At 42.3% G+C, this 19,068-nt stretch overlaps 1 protein-coding gene across 1 annotated transcript in view; it reads right to left on the minus strand.

Annotated features, from left to right (window-relative positions):
- LOC127609129 (calsyntenin-2-like) overlaps positions 1-19,068 on the minus strand; it is a 203,736-nt gene that overhangs the window by 58,228 nt on the left and 126,440 nt on the right. The window contains exons 4-7 of the mRNA XM_052078868.1: positions 18,799-19,007; positions 14,189-14,338; positions 3,301-3,486; positions 142-399 (exon numbers count right to left, since the gene is read on the minus strand). Coding sequence (XP_051934828.1) covers positions 142-399; positions 3,301-3,486; positions 14,189-14,338; positions 18,799-19,007 — 803 coding nt within the window. The remainder of the gene's footprint in view (positions 1-141; positions 400-3,300; positions 3,487-14,188; positions 14,339-18,798; positions 19,008-19,068) is intronic.

Consider the following 19,068-nt stretch of genomic DNA (forward strand, 5'->3'; position numbering starts at 1 on the left):
TTTGCCCAAGACTGAAAATGTGATCGCGATAAATGCAACAAACAGCAAATGTGAACAAATGCCTTCCATTGAACGTGGCCAATAAAGGCCAGCGCGGAAGGATTTCTATTGTACACGGTGCGTCGAGGCGTTTACACTCACCTGTCTTGTCAGAATTACAAAGAAGGGTCTCCTTTTCAGCTCTTATACCCGGACTGGGCCCATGCCTCATCCAGGTCGCTATCGTGAACTGGTCCGTCAAGTTCTGGGGCACCACCCAGTCTGGGATTTTAGCTGACTGGTGACCATCAAAACTGAAGATCAAGTCACTGTCTTTCCCACTGTCTGTCATCAGAGAAGCTGTCCAGTTAGTGGCAGAGGAGGGGGCGGGGAGAAGATCAGTGCTGCCTGATGAGGCCCCTGGAGTCATTGACATTGGAACAGAGAGATTTCACAGAAGAATGGAAGAGAAGTGTCATCAACAATTACAGTGGATGTGCCGTTTATTGGTCCAACCTTGGCTATGATTACTGAGAATAGCAGATGGCACGGCTTAATACATAATCAATGATCCAGGCTTGATAGACTATGTGACTATTGATTCACGGCAAATGAAACTGATTTTCTAAAGGAGAGAGATGTGAGTCGAACACTGTAAACCGGCGGCTGCAGTCTGTTGATGAGTTGTAAAGGTGCACAAAAGAAATGAGGCGAGGACATGCTAAGCGCCCAATCGCATAAATTGTCTTCTTTTGTTAGCCGAACTTTATATATCCTAATAATTACTCATCATCACTCCATTGTAGTTATATTCAACTCTGTCATCACTTACAGTCATGACACAATAACTTTAATATGTTGAGTCCTGAAGACTTTGTTCTATGTTACCTTGACAAACATTTAGTGCCATATTCTCTGTGTATTTAAATCACAACTTCCGTCCAGATATGAAAGCGCACGATAAAACTATGTCTGCCAAATACAGACAAAACTATTACACTGCAGATCAAGTCATTCCTACTTACAGTGCGGTGAAAAAGTATTTGCCCACATTTTTATTTGTGTTTTTTGCATATTTACACATATTTACACACACAAAGATTTCAGTTCAATATCACACAGAGGCAACCCGAGGAAATACAAAATGCAGTTTCTAAATGCCAATGTAACTTATTTAGACACACACACACACAAAAATCCAAACCTACCTGTCCCTAATGGGCTGTGCCACCCTTGGCAGCAATAACTGCAATCAAGTGTTGGTTGTAATTGATGATGAGTCTTTAGCATCGCGGTGTCGGAATTTTGGCCCACTCTTCTTCGCAGAATTGCTTCAATGCTATATTAGAAGGTGTTCCAGCATGAACTCCCTGTTTAAGGTCACACCACAGCGTCACAATTGGAGTGAAATCCGGACTTTGACTTGGCCACTCCAAAACCTTAATTTAGTTTTATTTTATTTATTTGTTTATTTATTACCAATTCAGAGGTAGACTTGCTGGTATGTTTTGGATCACATGATCCAAGAATGCTGATGCTCCTTCAGGATTTTCTGGTGGACAGCAGAATTCATTGTCCCATCAATCACGGCAAGTTGTCTTGGTCCTGAGGAAGCAGAGCACCAGACCATCACACTGCCACCAACATGCTTCACTATTGGCACAAAGGCCTTTTTATCAAATTCTGTGCCATATTTACCCCAGACGTAACGGGTCCTGGATCTGCCTTAAAGTTACATTTTTGACTCATCAGTCCACAGAATGTTTTTCCAAAGGTCTTGAGGATCATCAAACTGTCTTTTGGCAAATGTGAGACGAGCCTTTGTATTCTTTGCTGGCAGCAGGGGATTTCGCCTGGGAACTACCGTGTCTTTCTTAAGGCAGCGTCGTGAACACTGACCTGAACTGAGGCCAGCGATTTCTGGATTTCTTTGGATGCTCCTCTAGGTTTTTTTGCAACCTTTTGGATGAGTCGTCGTCGTCAGACTCTTGAAGTAATTTTAGCTGATCCTGGGAATGTCTGCCACGGTTCCCAGTTTCATCCCTTTGTTGATAATGGCTCTGACGGTGGTTTGCTGAAGCCCCAGGCTCTTGGAAATGACCTAAACATTTTCCAGACTGATAGATTTCAATAATTTTTTCTAATTTATTTTTGAATTTCTTTGTATCGTGGCATGATGCCTTGAGATCTTGTAGCCTACTTCACGTTGTCCGACAGATTCTATTTATGTGATTTGTTGATCCAACAAATGTAGTGCTACGGTGTTGCCTGTGAAATCGAACTCCGCTTTCCCAAAACTGTTGTCATCACGGTTGTTGTGTTAATTAAAATGAGCTGGGGGGGTCAATTACTTTTTTATACAGGACAGGTAGTTTTGGATGGTTTTTTTTGTGCCTTAATAACTTAAATTGTCATATAGAAACTGCATTTTGTATTTCCTTGGTTAGTCTCTGTGTGATATTACATTCGATTTGATGAACTGAACCCTTTGTATGTGATACATATTCAAAGAACACAGAAATTAGGAAGGGGGCAAATACTTTTTCACAACACTGTCCAACAAAACATTTCCAGTGCACCATATTTAATGTTTGCTCTCGCCTGAAACACGTCTCTTCATGCTATACACGAGGCAGCCTCGACATTCTCGCTCTGTTAATCAGATTCCTTCAATAAATAAATAGGCATTGACTTTCCCAGCATGCTGCTGCAGACTTTTCCCCGATGTTGTTGGACATAATCCCAAATTGATGAGGCTTTAAAAAGGCAATTAAAATGTGTTTTTCTTGCTATCATGTAATTATTATGAGATATCTGCAAAGGACTCCAGGACCGTCCATGCGGTTGAAAGGACTGCAGAGGTAGTTCGGTATTCACAGAAAATTGCCTTTTTTTTAAACATGGTTGTCAAATATAATAACAGCACCCAATGTTGCTGGCAGAAAGATTGGCAACATTTGAAAGGTACCACGGTCTCAGTGACAGTTTTTCTATCAAACTATAACCATAGGCTCATGAAAAAGTCATGATTGACTAAGCTAAGTGTGTGGGTGCATTGTCAAGTGGGTGGCATTTACCATAAACAAGATTTTTTTTCATAATACTTCCTTGGAATTTACCGTTACAAAATTTCATTCAAAATACTTGAGTTGCTTTTGTGCAATCCTGGCCCTCTAACAATGATCTATTGCCAAGATGCAAACCAAAATATAACCTTCTGCCTTACACTTAGCTATTTACGTTGGTGACATAGGTTTCAATCTGTCTTGCGCAAGTATCTGAGTCTCGATCCAATTCACAGAATGACACACGAGAACCAACCACATAATTTCTGTAGGGATTTCTCAGAGTAGGTCTCTCGGTCACATCCCTTCCCAATGTGGCTGGTCAGCAGCTCCACTGTAGTTCTCACTGAAGACAGCGGCCCACCACAGGTCTCCAGATGCATTTTGGGAAACAACTGTTTGCTTCCTGTTCCTGGCTCATAGTCGACTCGTTTATTCCACCCTAGAGGGATGGAAATAGAACAACACAGTGTAAAAATATGATGCTAAGTATTGAATTTCGTGCCCTAGGTGGAAAGTAAATCTATTTGTTATTCATTGCTTTTGTTGCCGCTTTTTTTCTGTTAACCATGGCAAAAACACGTGGCTTTTTGTTCCTAATCCTTCTGTTATATGCTCTTTGAAATACTTTGTCCTTGCATCATTCCTTTACTGTAACACTTAATCCTCATTAGGCTCGTGGGTGAAGTGGATTCTATTCAATTAGGTTTTCTCACGTCATGCTTTTATCCTGTGCTGTCAAGATATGTTTTGATTATATCAGTATAATTATTATTATTATTTTTTTTAAATTCCATCATTTTTGTTTCTCTGCTCAGCCACTCCGGGAGACAACAAAAGGGTAAATCGGAAAAGCATCATTCAGGCGTTCTGCCCGTGGGCTTTTTTGGATTCTCATTCCTGCCTCGGAAGTTTCCTTTCCTACCCTATCGAAGTGAGATAACACAAAAGTACTCTGAAGATAGGATCGTTTAAATTCTAGATAGAATTTTTTGAATCTTAAAAGACGTATCTCTGGCAGACATCACATAAAAAAATGTATTTTTAAAATCGGACATTTAACAGTTTTGGTCATATTGTGTGTGGGGTACTGTCACAAAGATTTCTGTGTGTAAATATTGAACACATTCATTACGTAAGAATGTCGTCCCAAAGTGGTTTTCGACACCATATCGGGACAAATCCACTCTTAACACAACTCCCACATTAGGATGAATTTATAAGACAACCTTATAAGTGATTGTCAGGCGTTTAGCATCCTTATGTCTGGAAGGGGCAAATTTGGCACCAAAACAGATTGATTGATTGTCTGTGTGTGAACTTGGGCTCAGCAACATTTATCATAGGTTACTCCAGGCCAAGGTTAATGAAAAGCTAGTCCCTACAATTCTTTACGGCAGCACTATTTAAAAGCAACAGAATATCGACAGAGTTAACAGACTATATCAGGGGTAGGGAACTCCGGTTCCTCGAGAGCCATATCCTGCCTGTTTTAGAGTTCTCCCTACTCCAACACACCTGGCTGATTCAATTGATCATGATCGTTTCAGGCTTTGACAGGGCTTGCTGTTTAAATCAGGTCCGTTGGAGTAAGTAGGAATTTAAAAGAGGCAGGATATGGCTCTTGAGGAACCGGAGTTCCCGACCCCATATAGTCACTATATGAAGACATTCGACTTTCACACCTAAAAATATATCATCTGGAAGAGGGCAAATATTTTTTTTGCGTATTAACATACATTTTATATACATACCGGGGTATATATATATATATATATTTTTTGGGGGGGGGGGGGTGATGTGTGTGTTTGTACGCACACAAACCAATTTAAAAAAAAAAAGAAAACTTTTTTTGTTATATGAAGCAAAGAACTACATTCAAAAGCCAAAGAAAAGGTGTGGTTCCACACAAACAAAATAAAATTATAAACACCTTTCTGTTATTTATTAGGGAATGTGCAATTACAAAATCAATGAAAATCATCATGGGTGGCCTGGTGTTCCAGTGGTTTGCGTGTCAACCTCACAGTGCAGAGGTACCGGGTTCAAACCCCAATCCGGCCTCCCTGTCGTTTACATGTTCTCCCCAGGCCTGCGTGGGTTTTCTCCGGGTACTCCGGTATCCTCACACAAATACAGGCAGGGCGGGCTGATTGAACACTCAAATTGTTCCTAGGTGTGAGTGTGAGCGCGGATGGTTGTTGGTCTCTGTGTGCCATGCAATGGGCTGTCAACCGGTTCAGGGTGTCCCCCGCCTACTGCCCGAAGACGGCTGGGATAAGGTCCAGCTCCCCCCGTGAGGATAAAGTGAATCGGAAAATGGATGGATGGATGAAAATCATCACCAGTGACCCTTCACAAGAACAACATTTACAATCTGTGTAATTTTTGTTTAATTATTCAGCTAACATTTTGCAGTCCTTAAGCTGCTAGAAACTTGCATCAGCAATACTCATTAGGAAAAGTTGAGAATTAATTTGAATCAGTGCTGTCCTCTCCTGGGTTTGAGAGGAAGCACCTTTTCATCTCTTTTTGACCCGATGACATAATTAAAAAAAGGTTAAGGACAGGTGGCATAAAGTTGAGGAGATTTGTCTTTACTAAGAAACCGCCGTATCTCACTGTGCGCTACAGGTTTGCAAGTGTTTGCACGTGGCCCGAATGTTGGGTTTTCGTCGGGCTCCTGTCTGCAAAGACATTCACTTGACATTTGCAAATAGTTTAACGGTTGCAAACAGTTGTTCTTGTCACAAAGACATTTTGAACCTGTTCAAAATTTGATCTCAACAAGAAAAAAATTGTTTGCGAGCATTCAACTGTTTGTCAATCCAACTATTACCAACCCATCACATCTTCCTTATTTTTTTTGATAAAACTCATTCACCAATGGTTCAGAGCCGTTATGATATTGGAGTGGCCGATAGGTCAGCAAGGGGGCTCAATTCAGGTGTGTGGTCACAATTGACTTCTTTGATCAATAGCATATCGGCGTCGTTTGACTTTCCAGGAGGGCAACTGTCACAGAACACGTCAGCACTGAGTAAAGAGATCGTGGGCAAGGCAAAAGACAGTCATGAAACGGATATGGATTTTTAAAAGAGGAAATGTTACTTTTTCAATCTTAAACTAAAATGCTTAGATTGATCTGAGGCTTTTATTATGTCTGAGTGAAAACGAGTACTAAACTGTTCTCAGAATTACACTACATGCTGTCATACAATGACATTCTTGATGTGCATTGAACCTGGATCTGGGTTTAATGGGATGGGTTTTGCTTTCTCCTGAGTTGGCTGGCTGCCTGCAGTAGACATCATCAAATTGGCAAAGTAGGCCCTAAAATTCTTCTCTTTGTGAATATGAAAGAAAGACGAGAGAATAAGGAAGCAAGGCAGACATGAAAACAGTCCTGTGGCGCTGAGTGCAGATGTACTACTTTTCACGGTGGAGGCGATCATTAAAGCTTGACTGTGTGCTCGTTGTTATGTGCTTGATCTTACCTTTTAGTCAGGGAATCTTTTACTGCTGTTTGAAGTTGTTGTTGTTGTTGTGTGTGTTTGTTTGGTTTTTTTTTTTTTAGAGGGGCAGTGGGGATAATGTATTCTAACATGCAAAAAGCAAGTCTAAATTCAAACACTTTTGTACCGTCATCAGTTTATATTTACGTTTGTGGCAGCACAGTGATCGACTGGTTTGCACGTCCGCCTCACAATGGTCATGAGTAATCTCCATGCCTCTGGGTTTTCTCCGGGTACTGCAGTTTCCGCTCACATTTCAAAAAGATGCAGGTTGGTAGATTGGACACTCTAGATTGTCCTTAGGTGTGATTGTGAGCGTGAATGACGGAAACTAGTTCAGGGTGTATCCCGCCTACTGCTCGAAGACGGATAAGCTCCAGCACACGCTTGTGGGGAGAAGCAGGTCAGATACTGGACGGAAGGATGATATCAAAAGTTTGGAATGCAAAGAGATGAAAAGTAAAACATTCTAAGTAAATACTAAAAGCTTTGAAGAAACTTTCTTGTATAAAGCAGGTTTTAAAAATGTAGAGGGCGAAGGTTTGACTATGTTGTGTTTTAATGTTGTTATTGAAGCACACAGCATGGCATATTTTCTTCTAAATTAACACGACTAGATTAATACTACCGATCAGAATTATATTTCAACAATCGACATAAATGTATAGACACATCATAGACATTCAGCTCCACAACAGTGGTCAAGACGATTTCAACAGAGTATGGTATCGTTCAGAATGAAATGTGACGTGGTGCACTGGTAGAACGAGTTTGATTGAGAGTGAGATTGAGAAAAGTAACGTGCGTTATGAAAAAAATAATAAATGTCATTCCATTTTCATGTTGGTTCCTCACGCTTGATGTTGTCTCTGGACATGAAAGTGCAATGTATGAATTGCCTCATTTTCCACTGTATGCATGTTCGATGAAGACACCTTGTTCATGCTGCCTGTGTGCTGAAAGGTTCTCATTTCCGATCCAGTTGGCCTCACAATTTCCATTTAAAAGAGCACACTGGCTCTTTTCACCTCTCTGAATACAATGTCTCCTCATCCTTCCTGAATGTTCTCCATGATCCTCCAAAGTATTCCTTTCAACAAATACAATCATTTAATATCATACAGACCGAAAAGCAAACAAACAAATAAAAAAAACATTGCTAAGATGCCTTTATGGACCTTAACATTGTCCAAAATGTCTTTGGGAGATGCCAAGAAGTAGCGCCAACTGATTAGTTCAAGAGGTGTCCGTGTAGCCAGTGCCTAATTTATACAAGCTCGGAACCATTATCTGTCTGACACCAGGGAATTAACTCTTTAACCAATAAGTCAAAAACAATTACAAAAGCATGTAACTGACTTCTTCCCCATGAAATGCACGTTCTCACTTGCGTAGAGAAAGCAGTGAAATGAAGCAGTTCCCTTTCAGGAGAAACAAACGTGTGCATTTAATTCTTGCCGTGTCAAATATACGAGCCACATGACTTGCTGCGACTGGAGGAATTTCATACTGGGAATTCTGTATTTTTCATCACATTCTGCTCGAGATGACAAAAGACTAAGTGGGCCGCTTGCCACGTTTTCTATCTCCTCAGGGTATATCCAGGGGGAATGTACGGCTAGTTGGGATATACTCTGTAATCCCTCCCCAGAAGGTCTGACGCAGGTTCTTTGCTCTCTATCGGGGGATCCTCATGCACCGTTTACCTCAAAGCTCAAAGACATTCGTGAGGGTCTGAATCTAACTCCATCTGTGACAGACACAGCCACCGTGGCAGATGTTGACATAACAATGTGCTGAGAACATTACAGTTGGTTTGACAAACTCGCGTATGGGTCCTCTATTATGATGTTAAATTCGCTGATATCCTTTGAGTTTGTCGCGCCTGACCCTACGCTCTCAGTTTAGTGGCACTGCTTTCATTAATCTTATTTACTGAGCGGCAGCTAACTTTTAGCCTGCTTACGTTCTAAATTAACATTGCACTTTTTGCAATAATTGATTACATTGGGGGTGGCCCAGTGGTCTAGTGGTTAGCGCATCGACCTCACAGTGCAGAGGTCGTGGCTTCAATCCCGGCTCCGGCCTTCCTGTGTGGAGTTTGCATGTTCTCTCCGGGCCTGCGTGGATTTTCTCCGGGTACTCCGGTTTCCTCCCACAATTCAAATCATGCATGGCAGGCTGATTGAACACTTTCAATTGTCCCTAGGTGTGAGTGTGAGCGTGGATGGTTGTTCGTCTGTGTGTGCCCTGCGATTGGCTGCCAACCGGTTCAGGGTGTCCCCAGCCTACTGCCCGAAGACGGCTGCACAAGGCTCCAGCACGGCCTGCGGCCCTTGTGAGGATAGAACGGATCGGAAAATGGATGGATGATTAAAATTGACTGTTTATGGTAGTAAATGTGGAGTGAACATGTGTTAGCAATCGTTTACAAGTATGGTTTTTATTGTATTTTTTTTTCAATTGCGTCACGGCTCAAAAACCCCTAAAGATGCAAAAAAACGTTGGTCAATGTTAGTTATGTTAGTGTCCAGCAGGTGCTCCCGTTTTTCCTGCTGCGCACCTGTTGGCCATCACATTTGTTGGGACTATTTCAGGGCCTGATGGACCCATGTTAAGCTGCTCAAGTCGGTCATGTGCATTTCGTCTCGAGAGTAACACTCTCTTTTTACTCTCGTTCAATTTTTGGCTTTGTGTCTTCTCCGTTTTTTTTGGCTCTTGCCTTTGCTTATGTTCTTCATTATTCAAGTAAGTAATTATTGGTGTTCTCCACGGTTTGTTCTTTACGCTATTTGGTCTTTCTTGTACTTTTGTGACAGGCGATTTTCAATCGGATTTTTTTCTTTGCCTTGTGCAAGCGTTTTTTGTTTACTTCGCATTATTGCTTGCTTGCTCTGTCCAATGTCATTCTTTGTACTTACTCTGCTTTGATCCCTTTTTTTTTTTGTAAAGAAATATTTTTGTTGGCTCTCCTTTCCTGAGTCTACGTTTGTAGGGTCCGATTTGGACGCCCGACAGCCCGAACCAGGCCTTGAGATGAGGCTTGATGCCGAGTGCTTGGTGGGCCAGCCATGTTATTAAATGAAAAAGGGACTCTCCGACATTGTGACAGAATACTGCAAGAGGTTCTTCTCCTCTAATGCAACAGCCCCAAGGCCTATTAAAAATCCCCTGATCTGTGGCGGTGACATTTACTTCTCCCTCTCCATTTATCTCTCCTGCCAACCATGGCTCAAAGGGACAAATGCCCTTTTATCAGTGTTATCTATGTTTGTATCTATCTGAAAGTCCCAAAATGAAAAAAAGCACGACCATGTTTTTTTTTTGTCTTTACCAGGAAAAAAAAAATAACTATTTGTCTGAAAATAATTGACATTGAGTGTATACCTTCACACCCAGCTCCCTCACATTCTCATCTGAATTAAAAAAAAAAAGTTTGATTGTTTTGATGCCAAGAGAAGTGTCACGATTCGGTTTAGGGGCCAACAGGTGGCCCTGTAGGGCTTCCCCCCCCCCCCCCCCCCGACAGCTGCACACCTGTTGGTCATTTGGTAATTAGTAGTATAAAAGGACTCCTGCCCGAACACTCGGTCTCGGGTCATTGTTGCTTTTGCTACTGTCATGTGTGTTGCTGTTTGCTCTTGTTTTCTGTCATGTTTAGTTCATTGTTATGTTTTAGATTTAGTCATGGTTTTTGTTTGATATTTGGACTTTGTTTTGTAGTGATGGGTCCATGAGGCCTCATGAGGCGTGTCGACACAATGACACACTGTGTTGATACTGGACCTTCAAAATCCCTGCAGCCAACCCACTTGACAGACTGAACAAACTGATTTGATGATGACGTGTATACAATGCACTACCTCACTCAACCCAATTACTGGTACTGAATGAGTTAAAAGCTCAGTGTAGCCACAAGTGCCATTGTTTATGTTGTTTATGCTGTTTATATTGTCTATACTGTTCAGATTACATGTCTTTTTTATATAGTGTAGCTGCTATCCTTTCTTAGCTGCGTGTGTTGAGGATTGAGAGGAAGAAATTTCATCTATGCTGCATGTCATACATAAAGCATATTTGACAATAAAGATGACATTGACCCTTGACAATATCATTCACATTCATGCATTCAACGTGTTTCAATAATGTGAAATTCATGTGAATGAGGATGCTTGTGGGCTTTGTCTTCACAATTTTTGATTTAGAAAACCTCCCTGTGTGGAGTTTGCATGTTCTCCCCGGGCCTGCGTGGGTTTTCTCCGGGTGCTCCGGTTTCCTCCAACATTCCAAAAACATGCGTGGCAGGCTGATTGAACACTCTAAATTGTCCCTAGGTGTGAGTGTGAGTGTGAATGGTTGTTCGTTTCTGTGTGCCCTGCGATTGGCTGGCAACCGATTCAGGGTGTCCCCCGCCTACTGCCCGAAGACAGCTGGGATAGGCTCCAGCACCCCCCGCGACCCGAGTGAGGATCAAGCGGCTCGGAAGATGAATGAATGAAAAATAAGATGCTCCAGTGTTTTAAATTTCAGTCTGTTGCATTTAATGCATGCTATTTCCTCTGTTGTGGAGAAGACACACACACACAATGGAATAAGACATGTCAAAAATCCAAGAGGCACTTGGTGAGACAAGGAGATTTTAATGAATACCTTATTCTCCAAAAGGAGATCAAAATGGCTCTACGCGGCGGACAATTTGTATTTGTCCGGAAGCTGCTCCATAATATGCACGTACTGTAGCAACGTCACTTGAGTGAAGCGCGTCTCAGCACTCAGCTGTCACGTTGCATGGCGGTGGTGGACCCCAAAAAGCAGGAAGGAGAGAAGAGCAGGGTGTATTTGAAGATGTGTATTGATAAAACACAGAAAACTAAATCCTAAGCAAACAAAGTCCAAAGTAGCAAACAAAAATCATGACTGAAGATAAAACATAACAACCAAAACATGACTCAAACAGACATGACAGTAGCAAAAGCAACAATGACCTGACACTGAGTGTGCGGGCAGGAGTCCTTTTATAGGCCTGATTACCTATGACCAACAGGTGTGCAGCTGCCAGGGGAGCTCTACAGTGCCAACTGTTGGTCCCTAAACCGAATCGTGACATCAGCAGTCGATAGTCTGCTGCTCTCAGCTGTGCGCGTGAGCACGTACTTGCGGCGCCGACCCAACCCACGCCGCATATTAAGCTTTGAACTACGACAACAGCTAAGCTAGCCTAGCCGATGTAATGATGGTCAGCAGACAAGGTTTACGTTTTATGTGACTTTTAATAGCAACGTGGCAGAGTCATCAAACATGCGGTGTGCTCACTCGCAGTCACTTTCTGGAACTCCCCTTTAGAGGCGGGACCTCTCAATCAACTGGAGTATGACGTACAGTACAAACGTTCATAAAACACTTCTCATATAATAATAGCCTATTATATGACAGCCGGCATGACGCAAGAAGTCAGACGGACACATTTTTTCTGATAATCAGTGTGTTTTCCGTATTGCCCAAACATATATTTTTATTCGAGCGAGGGTGGGGTCTAGCTTGTTTCGGCAATCGGCATCGTGTCGCCAGACGCACTTCCTTAGGATACACTGTGCGGGCTTTTGCTGCGTCAATGCCCCCTGCACTGAGTCGATGCCCCCTTGACTAAGTGCTGCAGCTTGGACAGTCTAAACTGCACCGGTGCAGTTCACGTGTCAATTAGCAGCCTGGACTGTGTCAACGCAGCCGATGTGTCAATTAGCAGCCTGGACTGTGTTAACGCAGCCGATGTGTCAATTAGCAGCCTGGACTGTGTCAACGCAGCCGATGCAGTCTAAACTGCACCGGTGCAGTTCATGTGTCAATCACGTGACGTAATGAAGCGGCACATGCACCGACACGTGGTTTGTTCTGTGAGCCTGGCGCATGCATCAACGCATCGGTGTCGCTGGACCCATCACAAGTGTTTTGGATTTAGTTTTTTGTTTTAAATTCAATTCTTCAAATACACTCCACTCCTCCCTCCTGCCTGCTTTTTGGGGTCCACCACCACCTTGCTACGTGACAAGAAGTTTGCTGTGTATTGTGATTATTTATCTTTATTTCATAAGTTTTTGCTTGATTCTCCTTAGTGTCTGCATTATTGCATTCTTTTGTATTTGAAGTCTGCATTTACAATTTGTACTATGATCCTTGTTCGCACTTCCTTTACCCCTACGGCGTTAAGAACAGAAATAGATGCACGACACAGCATGGTACCTCGTGCTGTCACTCGAATGTGAGGACCAATTACATGTTCAAAGTGAGACTGAAAATCTAAAGTCTTGTTGCAACTCACTGTTTGACTCTGTGACCTGATTTCTCTTAATTTTTAAAGCAGGACCAAGCCTTCTGCAGCGTGTTGAGCGTGACAAAACATACTGAAGAGAACAAACCATTAAGAACCAGATTGCGCCATAAAGATGTTCTCGCGAAATACATGAATCGTTATTCATCATGTTAGGAGTCCTTTGGGGCCAGTGGTTAGCCCGTCGGCTTCACAGTGTAGAGGTACCGGGTTCGATTCCGGCTCCGTCCTCCCTGTGTGGAGTTTGCATGTTCTCCCCGGGCCTGCGTGGGTTTTCCCCGGGTGCTCCGGTTTCCTCCCACATTCCAAAGACATGCGTGGCAGGCTGATTGAACGCTCTAAATTGTCCCAAGGTGTGAGTGTGAGCGTGGATGGTTGTTTGTCTCTGTGTGACCTGCAATTGGCTGGAAACAGATTCAGGGTGTCCCCCGCCTACTGTCCGGAGACAGCTGGGATAGGCTCCAGCACCCCCCACGACCCTAGTGAGGATCAAGCGGTTCGGAAGATGAATGAAAAAGGAGTCATTTGTCTTTTTTTATTGAATCGTTCAAGACACCAAATGTCTTGGATTGCAGAACTGAAATACAGAGCCACCCGGTGTGTATCGCAGACCTCGCTTTCCAGTGTTAAACGTCAGATCCAGTGTGACCATGGATGCTGTAACACCAAGAAATCCAATCAATCAGTCACTCGGTGACAGAGGAGCGAGGATTGCACGTGGTTGCAAATTCATATCTCTTCCATTGCTCGTCCTGCCGTTCTTTTGCTTCGATAGTTATTGTGCGTGTGTACTTTTGAGTATTGTGGCGCTCAAAACAGACATTTTGCATTACTCTTGTTAGAGTTGTCCTGACAGCTTTTTGATGTGCCAAGAGCCATCTTGACTGTGTCAGAGTGCTCTTTCTGAAGTGCTGTTGATCACAGAAAAGAAATTTGACAGGACAATTCTTTAGGGAAGAAGGGAGAGAAATGGAGAGCAAAGCTTTATGGGCCTGGCAGAGGAAAAACAGGATGATGGACGACAGCAAAGGGATTAGATTTTGCGAAAAAGGAATCATGCTGACTTCAGCAAGCGCATTCAGAGAAACACATATAATCATGTAAATAATCACATCTGCGTTGCTGCAAGGATAAAAAAAAAAATAAGAGCACAAACAGCTCTTCCTGTTTGTGCAACACTTCTTCTCACTTCTAAATCTGACAGTCTTGCACCCAAAGGCAACAAACAAAGGCATTTGCGATTCGGAGCAAACAAACACCCACATTTGTTGCGCGCAAACAAGAGGCAAAAAAAGACATCTTACCCTGCCAACCGGGTTTGCAGACAGGTTTGACGTCGATTCGGACAGGGACGACGTGCAATGCTCTCTTCTGGCCACAGTCCCAGGCCGTCACCTGGATTTCATATTGCTGCTCTCGGTCATAGCTCAGCTTCTCTGTGTTTCGGATGTTACCTGGACACGGGATGGTTACGGACAAGTTCATTCCGAAATACACGAGAGTAGGTTACAGATTTAGGGTTTATAGCAAGCTATATAGACCCAGCATTTGACTGCGAACATATAGGGATGGTTTGGAGACAGCAGATGAGTAAAGGATGGAAAAGTGAATATGCGACCTTGATTGACGGGCATTTTGTTAATCGGAGAGGAAAAATATCAGGTGATGAGGGCATGGTTACTTTTTGCGGTCCTAAGACCCATTGCACGTCAAATGTCGACGTTATTTGACGTTTGACGTTATTAAGTATATAAAAGTTCAAATATATGTGATCACCCCTTAAAAGTTTGTCAGGGCGAAGAAAACGGTGTCATGCATGCATAACCATAGGTATGCAAATATAGTGACCATTATTTTTTCTTTCCAATTTGCATGAAGCATGAATGACATCATTTTGTAGATGCACCAGATGCGTGTACTTTATAAAAATGTACTGAAAATGTATTAGCACAGCTACGGATGATGGCTGGGTAGCTCAGCAATAATTAAGGAGAAAGTAATAATTGGCGCATGGAACAGTAAAACATTGATGGATCCAAAAATATCTTAAATATGACTCAGAATTTTTCATTATGTCTTTTGAGAGTGCATCCCTGAACAGTTTGTGTAATTCTATGCCATCTAACCTGTGAAATCTTTGTTTTACTGTTGATCTTCTTTGATTTATTTTTTTATTTTATTTCGGAAACCTACTCTTATTTCTCGACTTTACTTTTAAATGTTTTAAAACTGTTCAGTTAACGTGTTTAAATGATGTCCTTCCAGTACTTTGTGTACGCTACTTTTGTTTGCTGTCTTTTTCTCTGTCTTCTTCGCTTCTGAATGTCGTCTTGGCTTTTGTGAAGCACATTGGGTTGCCGTGTATGAAATGTGTTGGATAAATAAAGCTGCCTCACATTTCCCTATGAAATATAATTCATATTGTAAATCATGGCATTTATTTTGTCTCCAAGTCGAGCACATTGTAAAAAGTAGATGAGGATTTCTTGTCTATAGCATCAGTACATTGGCCAATGGACCAGTTGACTCTCCAATACTCCGTTATTTTAATTTGAGGATTCGAGTTTTGGTGCTTGAAGTCCAAGTACTGTATCATTTTTCTTGTTAACTGAATGATCAGACAATGTTTTTTATATATTTTTTAAATTAACATTAGACAGCAGGACATAAGGATGGCACGGCTGCTTTGGTTTCTGACAATAACCATTCAAATTCCATTTACAGTACGGTGCTTCACTTACTTTAACTTTTACAACTTTGAAGAACGCAAATTTAAAAATATTTGCAGACATAATCTTGAAAGGTTTATTAAACTTAAAAATACAAAAAGAATAACTAATCAGAGAAACTTCTACTATAAAACACAGGTCAGCGCTAGAAAAAAAAGATTATTGATTCTATTATATTTTAAAAAATTTGTATTTCCAAATCCAATTCTTTTCAGTTGACCCCAAAATACATAAATAAATAACCAAATACATAAATGTATATATATATATACTGTATATATTGCTGGAGATCTTTAAAAATAGAATTATACAAACAAACACACTCCCATATGTGGAAAACATTACAAACAGTATATAGTCAGCAAGTCCGACAATTTCAACCTACCTCTTTCAATTACAGCAGCAACTAATCAATGTCAATAGGCTGTGCTTGTTGTGAGAACAAGCGAGGGTGGCCATCCATTAAATTAAGACTTCACACACACGCATTCACGCACACAAGCACACCGGGATCAGGAGGCATCCTAACCTGATCCACAGACCACCTCGTCTAGTTCTCCTCGGTGCAGAGGAGCAGCAGCTCTACTCTGAGCCCCTCCCTGATGACTGAGCTTCATACCCTGTCTCCAAAGGAGAGCGCAGATACCCTGTGGAGGGAACTCGCGATTGCTTGTGTCTGAAACCTTTTTTTTTTTTTTTGGTCACAACCAAAGGGTTGGAGCATCAATCGAGTGATAAATATTCACTGCGACAGACTGATACAGAGTCTGCATCACATGCAGATGCTGCACCGATCCCCCTGTTGATGCCCTGCTCATTTCTCCCCTCACTTGTGAACAAGACCCTTAGATACTAGAACTTCTCCAAATGGGACAGGATCTCATCCTTGACCTGAAGAGGGCACTCTACCGTTTTCAGACTGAGTATCCTCGTCTCAGACTTGGAGGCATGGACTCTCATCTCAACCGCCTTCTACTCAGACGTGAACCGTTCCAATGAGGGTTGGAGATTGTGGCTGGACGAGACAAACAGAACCACATTATGTGCAAAAAGCAAAAATGCAATACTTGGGCAACCAAACCGGACCCGATAGGGGCCTTGACCACACCTAGAAATTCTGTCCAAGTTGAATCCGACTTAATGCCGGCTGGTTGATTGATGACCTTCTCCAAATCAAGAAAGCATATGCTGGGCAAACTCCTATACACCGTTGATGATCATGTGAGGGTGTAGAGCACATCCGCTGTAGTTGCAAAACAACTTCAGGTCCCCCCGGTTTTCCAACACAGAGCCACTGTCCCTGATGTCCATGCTATGTTGCAGAGGAGCGTCAACCAAGAAAGCCCGGAAACATCCACAGCTTTTCGGCACTCAGTGCAGATCTCTCTCTTCTTCCCCCAGGGCCCACCAAGGAGCTTTTTAAAGGCATATGTCACCTCAACCCAGATATGGCAGAGCCCATTTCGGAGTCTCAGGGCTCTGTATCCTCAAAGGAAGGTGTGTCATTGGAATTGTATTATTGCCTGTTGTATGAAGTATTTTCAATTGTATGAAGTATTCTCCGGATGGACTCATGTGTCCAGTCGAGGTGAGCGGCACCCCATCTTCATTTCACACAATTTTCATGGTTACTACGTCTGCCCTCCTGAGATGCCAAATGGTGGACCAGAAATTCTTTGAAGCTCTCAAGAAGTCATTCTGCATGGCCTCACTAAACTCCTGCTACACCGGAGTTTTGGCCTGAGCGACCGCCCAAGTTATATTCTGCTTGGGCAGTCAGTACCCATCAGCTGACTCCGGATTCCCACAGGCCAAAAAGACACAATAGCAGTCCGTCTTGAACTTGACAGCATCCTTCAGCACGATGACAGGAACCGACTACTTTATGGCTCGCGCTGTGGCTCACCAACACCAGGTGCTGATCACTTGACAGCTCCGGCCCTCTTTTCACCTGAGTGTCCAAGACATGCGTCCGCAAGCCGATTACACATCCACAAAGTTGCTCATCGAAACACCGTCTAGATATCCTGGTCAATGTGAACATGGTATTGGTTAAGGAAAATCTGAAGTCCAAAACATAATACTACCATTGGGACAGAAAAAAAAATACCACTTCACCACGATAAGGTGAGATATCACAAAGAAGTTATGTGAGCAATAGCTCAATTTGTATACTTTGAAGAGTAACAGCCAGACGATAAGTACCAGGAGTGAGTGCGGTATTCTGAAGTGCAAAGTGTTCAACTCCTTTACTTGATGATTTGATTATCCATTCAGGAATGGGGCCAACAATCACCTTCTACATTTTCAGCCCCTGGTGTTTTTGCAAATTGTTCCTATCCACTATTTTCCTCATGGATTTGTGAAACAAATAATCAGGCGTGTCACATCATGCACCAGTAAAGATCAGTTATTTGGTTTGTTTTGAGACCTATAGAGAGAAAAAACAAGAACTACAGGGTATTTTTCAGACCTATTCATATTCATCCTCTGCTAAAGGTCAATCCAGATTTCTTTGGCACTCACTGCCATCACCCTGCCTCCGTCCTCTTTCTCTTTCACTGAAGTGCTTTTGAGTTCCAAGAGCTTTTCGTCTTTTTCCAGCAGCCAGTGGCGGAACAAGACAAGAGAAAAGAGCCTCCTCCTGCATCTTTCACAACTCAGTTTGAGTTTCAGACATTTTATTGCGCTACAACAGCAAAGACGGCAAATTCTCAACTCAACTCAACTCAACTGTATTTTTAAAGCCCTTTAAAACAACCATCGCTGTATATAAAGTGCTGTACATGGAACAAATATCATTGATACAACAATTAAAAAAACAAAAATTAACAAAGACAGTACAAAAACAGTAAAATTAAGTCTGAGTCATGCCGGGTCAAATGCCAAAGACTACAAAGGAGTTTTGAGACGAGTTTTAAAGATGACATGCAATAAATACTAATTCTTTTACTCTAAACTTTTATGGAGTGTGCTTTATGAAAGTTCCCACTGCAGTGTGACACAAAACCACTGTTTGTATGAGATGGTGCAAGTGTGTTTCCCTTTGACTTGGATGTGCAAATTATCAGGTGCATGTAAAATATTTTCTTACAAATGCACACAAACACACACACACCATCAACTTTGCATTGTCAAGTGAATATTAAAGTGATAATACAACAGAGTTTCTGTCAACTACTTACCATTGCGGTCAATAGCAAAGGGTGTGTTAGTTGTGGTAATCTGGTAGTTACAGATCTGGCTGTATTGAGGTGAACAGTCCTGATCCATGGCTTCCACTTGTAGGATGCTGTCATAAATCTTGCCCTCTGTCACTGCAGCCTGGTACTCGGGCTCCCGGAACACTGGCGCAAATTCATTGACATCGTTGACCTGAATATGGACCACTGCCCTGCGCACAACAGATATAGGAAATGGAATTCACGCATTTACTTCGATGAAATGTTGACATA

This window comes from Hippocampus zosterae, chromosome 10 (genome assembly GCF_025434085.1).
Source record: "Hippocampus zosterae strain Florida chromosome 10, ASM2543408v3, whole genome shotgun sequence".
In the NCBI taxonomy this organism is placed as follows: domain Eukaryota; kingdom Metazoa; phylum Chordata; class Actinopteri; order Syngnathiformes; family Syngnathidae; genus Hippocampus; species Hippocampus zosterae.